Source organism: Prionailurus bengalensis, chromosome F2, assembly GCF_016509475.1.
Source record: "Prionailurus bengalensis isolate Pbe53 chromosome F2, Fcat_Pben_1.1_paternal_pri, whole genome shotgun sequence".
In the NCBI taxonomy this organism is placed as follows: domain Eukaryota; kingdom Metazoa; phylum Chordata; class Mammalia; order Carnivora; family Felidae; genus Prionailurus; species Prionailurus bengalensis.
Window position 1 is genome coordinate 27,513,527 of NC_057353.1, and position 14,088 is coordinate 27,527,614.

The 14,088-nt window shown below is 33.8% G+C and overlaps 1 protein-coding gene across 3 annotated transcripts in view; it reads left to right on the plus strand.

The window, feature by feature from the left end:
• PKIA (cAMP-dependent protein kinase inhibitor alpha) overlaps positions 1–14,088 on the plus strand; it is a 95,550-nt gene that overhangs the window by 77,160 nt on the left and 4,302 nt on the right. For 2 of the 3 annotated variants that reach the window (XM_043601242.1, XM_043601241.1), the window contains one exon: positions 11,377–11,554. In XM_043601242.1, the coding sequence (XP_043457177.1) occupies positions 11,404–11,554 (151 nt within the window). In that variant the 5' untranslated portion in view covers positions 11,377–11,403. Of the gene's footprint in view, positions 1–3,734; positions 3,861–11,376; positions 11,555–14,088 lie in introns of those variants that run through there. The other variant, XM_043601240.1, reaches the window with a different exon arrangement.

Sequence of the window (14,088 nt, forward strand, 5' to 3'; positions counted from 1 at the left end):
GAAATTTAAGGAAAAGACTATGGGGATGCTAACAGCAGTAACTACAGTAGCCAAAGGAGGGAAAACATTTCAAGAGAAATAACAATGTAAAATTCTGTATACAGTTTGATAGGGATGATTACTGTGAAAAACCTTGAATTTTGTGATTAATCTGTGTTTTTTTCTTTGAGAAAGCAGTTCTGGTAAATTGATAAATAACGTAAGTCAAACTGCAAAGAAAAATAGAGGAAGCAGGGAAAATTAGTATCTACCTCTTTTCCTATAAGTTTGGGAGGAAATGAAAGTAAAACAAGTGAGTGACTTAAAGAACATACAGCGTTAAAAAATGGAATATATTTTATAACACGGGAAGTGTAAGCAATTTTATAGGCATTAGGGAAATAGGGAAAAGAAGCAAAATTGAAGGAACAATAATGGGAGAGAAGATAGAATCAAAAACACCAGCCAGATATTAATGTTGGGCAAAAGACTCTTGAATAAAGAGATGGACAGTTTTGATGTGAGGATAAAGAAAGAGGAATTGAAGAAAATTATATAGGATGACCTTGATCTTTTCATAGAGTCATTAGGCAAGATTTTCTATGAAGAGTAAGAATTTGAAAGAATTTGAAATATAAATAAGACTTGAGAAGCACAGACAAATAAAGAAACTGCTGTTGTTAGGGATGATAAAGAGGTCAGCAAAAAATGAACAAAGGGATTTATGAGTAGCTTTGAGGTCACTTGTTGCCTAATTAGTGAAACTATTTCCTAAAGGAATATACCCTGTGCTTCTGGCTTTATAACACTTTTAGGCTTAGATTTCTCATTACAAAGTTTTGATTTGCTAAGTATTGTGGAAAGGAAAAAAAAACAGATTTGAATCAGACAAGAAATTAAGTAATGATACAAATTACTAGATTATGAATTTACAAAAACAATTTGAAAATTTGCCCATGTTAAAAAAGGAAATATATATATCTATGTTCATCTATCTATACAGATATCTATATATATCTTATGCCTTCATAAGAGTAACAATTATCACATCACTAAGATCAGAGATGAATTGATGAACAGAGAGAAGAATGAGAAGAAAAATCATTAGTATCAAATAATTGGAAATTTTTTGAACTTGAGAATTTTTTTATATACTGAAAATCAGGGAGAAATTGAAGAACTTGCTACAATGAAGGTCGATGGCATAGCATCTCTAATAGTCAAAATCTTATTGTGAAAACCATCAAAAGACCTTCTATTCTTTTTCTCATATTGGGTAAAATGCATTCTAGCAATGTTTTGAATGTAATGAAAAGATCACTGCCTTGGAATCAGAATAAAAAAAGGTTTGGCTTCACCTAGTTAATACATGTTGCCTCTTCTCTGTGATATAAATCAGTATATGAGATTACTTTTTGAAAGTATGCTTTTGATAGGACACTATCCAAACTCTTCTGAAGTGCAATACCTGTCCCTATTATACCAAATGATACTTTAGAGCATGTAATGTCATGACTTGGTGCAGAAATTAGAATTACACCTTAAGAGAGGAGACTTTTGTGGAATTTTTAAAATCGTGTCTATTTATAGGGCTGTGGTCTTTTTATTTCTTCCTTGCTGAGATTTGCTCCAAGTATAACTAGAATATAGTTCAATTCAAGGAAAAAGGTAATTGAGGCAGCATCAAGTTCTGGAACTCTGTTTTGAGCTCAAGAGACCTAGTCTGAAGCCCTCTGATTTTGTGAGATTAAGGGCTTGCTTTTTGGGAATAAGCTACTAGAATCTTAACCCTGAATTAGATAAATAAGTAGTACCTTTATACAGGAAAAGAAAAGAGAAAAAGATGGGTAGTACTTAGCATGGAAATAAAACAGCTGATATTTCCAGAATATTTTAGGAATGAACAATTTGCTTGCTAAATTCTTTGCAAAATTCTTTACAATTCATTATAATAGAGTTTCCTTCTAGGAAACTTTCCTGTAGGTCTCCTAAACCCTTTCAGTCAGTCTCTGAGATACTTTCAGTAGGTTCACAAGTTCAAAATTATTTTCATAATTATGATATTTGCTTTTTTTACTTGGCAGACATTGGCACAAATGGTGCAAAAGCATGGTGGGAAAAACTGCTGGCACCTTAGCACGAATCAAGTCAGCAACACCAAACTCCACTAGTAACCCTGGTATTCTTATACACCACCATACACTCACAGTTAATATTTTATGAATACTAGATTTACCTACAGATATACTTGATGAAGCAGTAAAAAAATATTAATTTTGTCAAATCTTGGCCCTCGAATACAGATCTGTTGAATATTCTTTGTGATGAAATGGAAAGTCACATGAAGCATTTCTGCCAGGTACCAAAGTAGATGGCTGTCTCAAGTCAAGTACTTGGGTGACAACTTGGGTTGAGAGCTGAACTAGCCACTTTTCATAAATCACCATTTTTACTTGAAAGAACAACTAACAGGCAAACTGTGGTTTTTCAAACTTGGATATTTGGCAGAGATATTCTTGAAAATGAACAAAGTGAGCTTGTCACTTCAAGGGGAGCAAACTCCAACTGTGTCTGTTGCCAATGATTAAATCTGAGCTTTCAAACAAAAATTATAATTTTGAAAAACTTATTATCTGTCCCTGTGACCTTGTCAGTTTCCCAGTTCTTGAAGACTTTGCTGATGAGTTAGGTGGTGTTACCAACAAATGTGATATTGTACAATATAGTACCGTTTGGCAATTTTGTATAACCTAGTGAACCAATATCCTCCAAATGACCAATGCTTGATATTAAAAAAAAATATATATATATATATACACACATACATATGTATGTGTGTGTATATATATACATACATATATATACATATGTATGTATGTATGTGTATATATATATATATATTTATTTAATAAGCATAAGCAAAGATCCATTTAAAGTACAAGGTAGACAATAACTTTCAATAAAAGAGTATGGAAAGTATTTGATATGATTACAGATTCCACATTGCAGAAAAAAAAAATCCACAATCATCTGAAAAGGCTATTAAAACTCTCCTCACATTTCCAACTAAAAAAATCTGTATGAGGCCAGATTTTCCTCATATAATTCAACTAAAACAACATATTGAGACAGATTGAATGCAGAAGCAGACATGAGAAACCAGATGTCTTTTATAAAGCCAGACATTTACAAAATTAAGCCAGAGAATTGCAAAATGGAAAACAATGCCATTCTTTGTCACTAGTTTTTTTTTTTTGCTTTCAAAAATATATATTTCACTAAAAACATATTATTTATGGAAACATTTAATGGGTTTATTATTTATATTTTAAATGAATTAATAAATATTTTTAAAAATTTCAATTTTAATACCATATGGTAAATATGAGCAGATATAACCACATAAACAAAAACTCACTACTGTTCTTAAAAATTTTTGAGAATGTAATGGATATCTGAGACCAAAATGCTTCAGAAACACTAATGTAGACTAAGCCCTAAGCACACAGTAAACTACTCAGGGGCTTTTAACACACGTTGCATGATTTCATAAAGAACAATTGAGAAGTTATGTAATTGTATTTGTAATATGGGACAGGAAGAATTTTCTTTCTCTTTTAAACTTAAAAGAGATCATACCATTCATATTAGAGAGAAGACTTCAGTGCTTGCTGATGGCATTCTCTCCATTCTTTCTTCCAAGTCTGTGAGTCTCATTTCATGTGTCCCCATTTACAGGAGTAAAATTAGCATGTTACCCAGTCACCATTTGGCTCATGACTCAATGTCACTATAAAAATCATTTTAGCAGCTTCATAGGCCCAACTTCTTTTAGGATACACATCTGTGTGGAATGCTTCAATTTGTTTAATATAGGAGACGTAAGTACATACTTTTCCTATCCTCTTGCAATCTGTCTAAATCTGTAAAATCTGTTAAGGTAAAATCTTTTGGTTTATTTTTGCAAATAATTTGTCCATATGATATTTAAAAAGGTAAAGAGCATAAACAAGGGGAAGACCAACATGAATCATGAATCTCAGTTCAGAAATCCATTATAGAAATGAAGAATTTTTAGAATACCAATATACTGTTTCTTTTCTTAAAGAGTGAGAAAGTAAGATTTTTTTTTTAAGAAGGGGGAAAGAAAAAGCAAGCTTGTTTCTTAGTTATGAATTTTTATTGGATTTTTAGATATCAATATTTGGAAATTTATGTTTTATAATTTAATTAATCTAACTTTAAATGGTGCATTTAAGTAATAAAATGCTTTCTCTCTCTCTCTAATCAGACTGTGAATATTAAAATAATTGGCTGTTTTGTATAACTGGATAAAAAAATAACATTTTATCTTGTTTGTATCCAGTACTACCATTTTGTACTATCTACAAAATTCTAATTAAAGCAACATAAACAGGAAACTCTAGTGAAGCCCACTTTTGGTCAATTTTGCAGGTTTTATTCTTTTTTTTTTTTTTTAATTTTTTTTTTTTTTCAATGTTTATTTATTTTTGGGACAGAGAGAGACAGAACATGAACGGGCGAGGGGCAGAGAGAGAGAGGGAGACACAGAAACGGAAAGAGGCTCCAGGCTCTGAGCCATCAGCCCAGAGCCCGACGCGGGGCTCGAACTCACGGACCGCGAGATCGTGACCTGGCTGAAGTCGGACGCTTAACCGACTGCGCCACCCAGGCGCCCCTGCAGGTTTTATTCTGATTAGTTTTTTTTATAAGGCCATGTGTGCTAATTGCTACTCTTTTAAACATCTACCAGCTGCTGATATTTATTAGATGTTTTTAAAACTTTTATCATTATTTGGTAGGTATTAATCAGACATAATCATTTGGCAATAGGTTCCCCAAAATATCTAAGCAAAACTACAAGTCATTATACAGTGGAGTATTCAGTGTAAAAGATATTTCCGGTCTCTGATAGTCATAGCACTAAACTGAAGAGCTGTGTCTAAATGTTTAACTGAAAGCAAAAATAACATAGCTACCCTGCATGTAAAAATAACTCTTTTTGAGCACCTAAGGGGAATTCACTAAAAGAAATATAATCATGGAAAGAGAGAGAGAGAGAAAAAAAAAGAGAGTTCATAGAATCTATATATTTTGTCTAAAAATATAATTGTATTGTTCATTCATGTATTTATATGTATGCTATTTGTCAGCTATTTTTCTTTTTACTGAAAAATAAGTCTATTGTCCGGAGAAATAAAATGTAATAAAAATGAAATGCTACTTTTGTGATAACTATTATTATAATAATAATTATAATGGCTACCATAATTGAATGTCCAGTACTTAGCGTATCAACCTAGTAAATATGTTTCATAAGTGCTTAAGGAGAGGAGAAGTTTATAGGAATAAACTCTTCTCACAATCATCATTAGTGTCTTTCAATCCAATTGAAAGCCATATATACGCATTTTAAAGGTGAGCACAATATACATTTACATATGTCATAACCCTGTTTCTTATTTCATGTTCATGTTACCTAAGAAAATACCATGTGAAGGGGCGCCTGGGTGGCGCAGTCGGTTAAGCGTCCGACTTCAGCCAGGTCACGATCTCGCGGTCCAGGAGTTCGAGCCCCGCGTCGGGCTCTGGGCTGATGGCTCAGAGCCTGGAGCCTGTTTCCGATTCTGTGTCTCCCTCTCTCTCTGCCCCTCCCCCGTTCCTGCTCTGTCTCTCTCTGTCCCCCCCCCCCAAAAAAAAATAAATAAACGTTGAAAAAAAAAATTAAAAAATAAATAAATAAAATAAAATAAAATAAAATAAATAAAATAAAATAAAAACAAATCTCCTTAACCAAGAAAATACCATGTGAAAATTCAAATTAAGTTGTTGGCTCCCCCCTTTATAAATAGAAATACTGCCAGGATCTTTTAACATTCCCAGATATATAAATCATTGCACAGTATACATTCTTTTTAATTCATATCTTCTCATGGAAAATGTCACCACTTTTTTCTATCTCATTCTTGACATTTCAAATCTCCTTCAAACTACTATTAGCAAAGTGAATAAGATACTAAACCCCCACAGGCACATGTATTATTATGACAGTCTACCAAGAAAAATGATAATGGCAAAAAAAAAAAAAGGATTTTGTTGCAAAATACAGTACCTTTTTATGCAAAACCCATCAACCTGGGTTAAGTCATAGTTCTGTGTATTATTTAGCAATCACTTACTATTTCTGGGATTTATTTTCTTCATCTGAAAATGAGGATATTTTTGCATACATCATAGCATTGTTATCAGATGGGAAATAATACCAGTTGTGCTTTTTTAAAAGCCTGAGTTTTAAAAAGCCATAAAGAGACTAAGCGTGAAAGACAGTAACAGTGATTGTGGGATGAATTTATTCCTGTAACTCACCTTTCCTGAAACTTTTATGACATAACATTTATTAGGTTGATGTGCATGTGAAACTCTAAATCATCAAAGTAATGTAGAACCTAGATACTGTGTTGGTTAATTGGTGATAGAGTAGATAATGAAAATATCTTTATAACTAAATAACATTAAACTACTCCAAGGTCAAAATCTTTATCCAAACTCATAACTTACTCGCATACAGGCAATCTGGTAAAACAGAAAAAGTAAACTGGGACTTTCTAGACCTTCATTCCAGAACTTAACTAACTGTTAAGTGAAGATGGTCAGACCATAGAACTCTCAAGTCCTCAGATCATGTACATGTGAAAAATTCTGGATTTTTAGGATTTGGTAATTTAGTATAAACAGGGAAGAGGGAGGTTCTCTGTGGCTACTAATGAAAGATGTAATATATTTCTTCTTCATTGTTCAATTCTATGCAAGATACTTTTATCTAGCACTGACTTTGTGCAAAGGACTCTACTAGGAATTGTATGTAATTAAAACATTAAAATGTAGTTCCTGTCTTGTCAGAGCTTATGATCTGTCTAGAAGAAGACAGTGCTACTTAGAATTTAAGTGCCTTGTACAGGCACAAATCAAGGCCAGTGGGAATGCCAGCTGAGGAGACAGGGGAAAGAAGACAGCGAGAAGATGGCATTTGGCTGAATTTTGAGGGCTAAATCCATTTCACTGAGCAGATTTGTTAGAGGAAGGCATTCCAGGTGGAATAACAGACTTGAGCAATACACCAGCAGAGAAGCTCTGGAGAAATAGTGTATGCTATTCAGCAACATACAAAGTATGAGAGCTAGTTGTTGAAGTTAAAGCAACAAAAGTGGGTTCTTTCCAGATTATGGAAAAACTCAGCTATAACCCCAGGATGAGCTTTTCCTGTTTTACAGAAAGTAAATATGAGTGACATCAAATAAAAATCAATATGACTTGGCAAGTTATTAGACATGGATATCAAGTGAGAGAAATAAGCAAAAGTATGCTCCAACACAGTGTATTGGTGAGGCCAGTTTACTCTATTTGTGTTTTGTTGTTGTCTTTTTTATTGAATTTGAAATGCTTATGCAAAACCAGGTGAAAATACCTATTTAGCAGGCAGTTGACCTTGTGTGTGAGGAGCCTGGGAAAAAGAGATGCATACTTTTGCATTATCCCTAGTGAGGAATCAGAAGCCTCAGGATTAGATGAGTTATTCAAGTTAGAAAGAAAAAAAAAAAAAAAGGTCAAGGACTGACCTAAGTTCCTATAAAAATGTCCCCTAGGAAAAGAAATTTGTGAAGAATACAAAAGTCAAAATAGGATGAAACCAGAATAGTAAGATGACAGTTTTATTTGTTGGTTTATTTATTTATTTATTTCAGCACCTACCCACCAGGTGCCAAACCAGGATAGTAAGATGACAGATTGTTTTATTTATGTTTGTTTTGCATATTATTTATGTTTGTTTGTATTATGTTTGTTTATTTATTGTTTTATTTATGTTTGTTTGTTTATTTTATATCAGCACCTACCCACCAGGTGCCAAACATTGTGTTAGGCTCTTTAGATACATGATCCACATAAATTCTCATAGCCACCTTGAGAACTAAGTATATTTATCACAGTTTATAGATGAAACACTAAGTACAGGAAGATTAAATATAGCATAACAACTAAATGGAAAATCTAAATTCAAATACAGATAGCTATAGTAATGCTTATGACAATACTTATAATAATCTTGCCTCTGTAGTTTGCTGTATGTGCTAGGGGAGAGTTTCAAGGAGAATGTAACTGGCAATGTCATATATCGTAGAGAGCTCAAACAGGATGGGCACTTGCAAGAAATTTTAAAATTAATCAGTTACTTAATGTTAATACAGATCATTTCAAAGTAATCTCCATAAAATATTCTACATAAAAGCCAATGGAATATGGCAATTCTAAAGGTTTGTTCAAGGAAAATGAGAAAATAAAAGTAGCTGAACCCTTGTGAGAAGTTTTTTTTTTTTAATTTTTTTTTAACGTTTATTTATTTTTGAGACAGAGAGAGACAGAGCATGAACGGGGGAGGGTCAGAAAGAGGGAGACACAGAATCTGAAACGGGCTCCAGGCTCCGAGCTGTCAGCACACAGCCCGACGCGGGGCTCGAACTCACAAACCATGAGATCATGACCTGAGCCGAAATCGGCCACCTAACCGACTGAGCCACCCAGGCGCCTCGTGAGAAGTTTAATAAAGGAAAGAGATGGTAGTGCAAAGAGGTATAAAGATTGAGAAAAGAATATTTGGTTAAATGATTGGTTTAGTTGTTTTGATTTTTGTTTTGTTTTGTTTTTGCTTTTGTTCTTGTTTTTTTTTTTTTTTTTTTTTTTTTTAGTAAGGGGACTTGAACATGCTTACAAACTTACAGGAGAAATCCAGAGGAGAAAGAAGACTCAAATTATTGAGGAAAAAAAATTATGGATGGAGCAAGGTCCTACAGGAGGTGATAAGAAACAGAATCAAGAGAATGCCTTAGAAAGAGAGCGGCTAGTTCATTTAGAAAAGAAAGAATAGCATTTTACAGAGAAATGTGTTTGAGACAGGAAGAAAGTTAAGAGAATTTACAGCAGATGTCCTACATTTTCTCAGAGAAAGAAGATGCAAAATCATCTCTTAAGGCAGGGGGTATCTGGTTGTGTGGCCTGGGAAGCATTTGGAATCCTTCCCACAGAGAAAAGCATAAGGAGGAGTCAACTAGAGGTGAACAAAAGAATTTCTGAACAACCAAGAGTGTATACTAATAATAGAGTCAAAAATTTTCAGTTGAGCCAATTGGCACAATTTTGTAACTTTTCCTGGTAACATTTAGCTACCCAGGTAATGAGATCAGAGAAAGTGCACCATGCTGTTTTCCTAGGTGAGGCTTAGGAAAATCAAGGTGAGAGTAGGTCAAAGGGATTTCTTGAGGCTAATAAGAAGTTACATGAAATGGTCAGCAATTGATCCAGACTGGACCTAAAGAAAGCTAAAAAAAAAAGTTAAAGGAATTAAAGATTTAACCAGTGTGAAGAACAGATTCATTAAGAGTAAGAGGGGAAAAAATGGTAGGTGGTTATGGCCACAAAGGGAATCTCCAAATTCATAATTTTAGAAATGCGATAGTTTTGAGTGATCATTGTTTTTACAGCTTCACTTGAGCTGTTATTAACTATCATGCCATTCAGCTGTCCCATTACTTATTAGAAAATGGAAGACCAGGAGGTCGAGTGATTTTCAAAAGTCACTCCGTGACTAAACCCAGGATCTTTTGAGGAGCATTTTGAAATTTTAATAAAATAACCATTAAAGCATATTCCCTTACAAAATAATGGTAGGTATAGTGAGTGAATGGAAAGCAATGTTATCCATAATACAGTCACGGTAAGCATGTAGTATACATATATTTCCTATTTCAAAATTGTATTATGCTATTCCTCCCTCTTTCTTGTTTCAGCTTCCTCTTAAAGAAGCAAAATGTAACTTTCTCCAGATTGAAAGAACAGCTCCTTCCTCAATATGCTTTGGGGGAACTAAACCTAAAAGAATGTGCTACTTACTGACTGCCATCCTAAATAAATTACAGTGTAGATGGCATCAAGTTATTTCAGAGTGCCAGTGTGCATGCCCATGATGATGTATGGGGTCCACCATTTTTGCTTCCCCCATATTTCTTACATTTTGAAAATATTCCTTTCTTTTGACCATTGATGCGTTTTTAATCTTAAACTACAGTAAAATGTAATTGGAATGTTTAGGAATAGGAGGGAAATTATGTTATTTTCAAGTTCTGTTTCAACAAATTAGTACAACAGAAGTTTATTGCTTTATATGTTACTACCCATTCCTCTTTTTTTTTTATTTTTTTAAAATTTTTTTTTTTTTCAACGTTTATTTATTTTTGGGACAGAGAGAGGCAGAGCATGAATGGGGGAGGGGCAGAGAGAGAGGGAGACACAGAATCGGAAACTGGCTCCAGGCTCTGAGCCATCAGCCCAGAGCCTGACGCGGGGCTCGAACTCCCGGACCGCGAGATCGTGACCTGGCTGAAGTCGGACGCTTAACCGACTGCGCCACCCAGGCGCCCCCTACCCATTCCTCTTTTGACGTTTAGGGAAGGACATAAATTTAAACAGAAAATATTAAAAGATTTGCATTTGGTGGTCTTCTGTTAATACACATATCATATTTTACCTTGAAAATATTTTTTGCATTAAGTCTTTAATTAAGTATGTGTATCACAAGTTTGGGGAAACTCACTTTCATTGACTCCTTTTTAAACTTGAAAATTTTATTTCGAAGATTCAGTCAAGAAATATTATTATTCCTCTCAAACAATGACTTAACAAGGGGGACCATAAGGGAGCTGTTCTCCTGGACTGGGGGCAGTTATTTGGTCACTGACATTGATTAGACTTGCTGGCTAATGGTGCTAATAAAAAGCAAACTGAATTTTGGTCAATTTCATTATCATTCTTAGAGTCTGTAGACAGTGTAACTTGCATTCTGCTTATGTCTAGGATGGACCACTTCGATTCCACCCCCAATTTTGGTATGCCATTGATCTCAAGTTCTCTCTGGAGTTGAAGACTGACTAAAGTGATATTAGAGAAGGAGAATTTTATGATCTAAACCAATACAAGTTATGGTATTCAGGCCAAATCTGCTCTTACTCCTATTTTTGCAAACACAGTGTGTTTATTACATGTATTTAGCACATTTACTTTGACTATTTTTGCATTATAATCACAAAATTGAGTAGTTGGAATAGAGACCATATAGCCCTCAAAGCCTAACGTATTTACCGTCAGGCCTTCACAGAAAAAATTCCCTGACCTTTGATCAAGAATTAAAGCATTACTTGCTTTTTGAACATGAAAGCAAGACAACTATTTAACATTCATATTGTAGACCAGTAAGCTAACAAGCATCTTTGTTAAATGTTATCATTGACCAACATTATATTTACCTATTAGTTTTTCTTTGTTTTGTAGTCCCTGCTATGTGGATATTTGTTAGCAATGACTGATGTGGAAACTACATATGCAGATTTCATTGCTTCTGGAAGAACAGGTAGAAGAAATGCAATACATGATATCCTGGTTTCCTCTGCAAGTGGCAACAGCAATGAATTAGCCTTGAAATTAGCGGGTCTTGATATCAACAAGACAGGTGAGTTGTTTGACACACATCTCTCTATGAACATGAGATGATTTGTACCATTTCACTGCGTAGGATTAAAACATGAAAAACTACCTTTGAAAATAATTTAGTAGAGTTATAAACAATCTTAGACAAGATAAAAGTCAGGAACTAATCCCTTAGTCACTCCTATTTCATTTTCAGTGACTTCTCTTTATAGGGTTCCCACTCAAATGCAGAATCCTTAATCTGATTTTACTAATGCAATGAATAAAGCACATGGGTTTTAAAAAATCCTAATCTCGGGCGCCTGGGTGGCTCAGTTGGTTAAGTGGCCGAATTCAGCTCAGGTCATGATCTCACGGTCCGTGAGTTCGAGCCCCACGTTGGGCTCTGTGCTGACAGCACGGAGCCTGGAGCCCGTTTCAGATTCTGTGTCTCCCTCTCTCTCTGACCCTCCCCTGCTCATGCTCTGTCTCTCTCTGTCTCAAAAATAAATAAAGGTTAAAAATTTTTTTTAATCCTAATCTCTATAAAAGCTCTGAAATTTCTATGTAGAATATTTAACAAAGTTGGAGTTCCTACCTTTGACAGTATTGGCCACCTATAACATTTCAATAACCACTTCAAAGGAAAAGGGTCTCCAGGATCAATTCTATTGAGTGGGAGTAAAATAGTTTGTTATATCAATGTCTTAGGTAATAAGATCTTTCAGTTTTCTTTTCTTAATAGAATGGGTTTGTGGAAAATTTGTCTTATTATTGGGCCTTGGCGCTCTTCTTACCCAAGCAATCTAACTTTACCAATGGAAAAGTAAAGCAAATGTAGATGTCAAAGTACTTCTGAGTATTTAAATGAATCCCAATAGTTCTTTCATCCATAGCTTTTGCAAGTATTAAAGCTAAATGTATTTCTCTGACAAATCTTGTGCAAAAATAACCTTTAAAATTAAAAGAGGAGTTCACAATTAAGGAACCACAGTGTTGTGTACGTGAAAAGTCAGCTTCTGACTCATGATAACTATTCAGTACTTCTTTGCTATTAGAATTTTTATGGCAGAGCTTTCCAGTTATTGGAAAACTGAGTCAGAGTATATGTTAATGAAACAGCAACATTACCCTAAGATACCTAGGGACAGTACTTTATTCAATGGCTAAAGGTCAGCAGGTCACAGATTGGTCTTTTAAAATTCAGATTGAAAATAAAACTTAACATCACCACCTTGGAATATACAGACCTATGTATACTTTAGGTTTTGTTGTTTCCCTATTATTACTACCAGAAGTTACTTCAGAAAGGATTTAGGGAATTATTGTAATTTGGTGGTATGAGGTAAGTAAAATTTTTTCTGTGGTCTTTGAGAAGTTGCTAATTAATTTCTTTTATAAGATTTATATTTTTATTTGTATATTAAAATTCTGTTCTAAATAATATGCATTATTTTTAGCCACTCCCAATATATTCATAGTATAGTTACATTTCTTCTTTTTCTCCTCACTGAAATTGAAACTCAACAGCATCAAGACCTTTCTTATACAAGAGAATATATTAACTTGGTATATAGCAAATGAAATAATAAACTGATATTTTATATTAAAAAATATAATAAAATAATTTTATATTTTATATTTTTAAACAGTTTAAAATAATTCAAATATCATTATGCTTCTAAATGTCTTCTTTTCTAAACATTTCTAAGTGTTAATTGCCATTCTCCAGGCTCCTGAAAATTTTTCTGTTTCTTTTTAAATCCTAAAGTCCAGAATCAGGCAAAATATAAGCAGTAGTAATTTTTTTTATTATTCTAAGTACGAAGAACTAAAAATAGCAACTGTACAACACTGACATATAATGACAAACGAAATATCAGTAGCTGAGTATTGTAAGGGACGTCCTCTGTAATTCATGAGTGTTTCAACTTCTTTTTAATTTACACTCAACAATATTGCTGTCCCATGTTTACCATGACTTGTTAAAAAGCATCTATTTAGCCACACCTCTGTAATTGCAGCATTATGCTAAGAAGCCCTGGGAAGTGTCCCCAGACACCCAGAAATCACAAGCCTCATGGGAACCAAGTACCTCATCTTGTATTTATGCAGTCACTTTCATCCTTAAATATTCTACTGTCTTGCATCTGCCCTAATTTGACTTCATTACTTTGGTTATTAAGAGCTTTTCCTATTTATCAAGTTCTTGTTGCATGCTAATCTACACATCTCACATTCAGGCCATCTGCACATCTTGGGAGGTTGTTCATTGTTGTAATAATGAAAGTAGTTTATGAACATGATATATAATATATAATGTAAACCCCGAGAACCCCTTTAGAACAGAATATATCTATATAAGAATATAGATATAGATATAATTTATGTACTGCTTTTAATTTCTGGAAGTATGGTGTATAGTGAAATGTTTTGTGTATACTTGTTAAGAGTAAAAGAGAAATTGCCTTTCAACATTTCCACCTAAATAAATGGAACAGTCCACTTACTTCTATCCATTTGAATTATGGTAACAAACATTTAGCAAACATTGATATAATTTACGTTATTGCAACG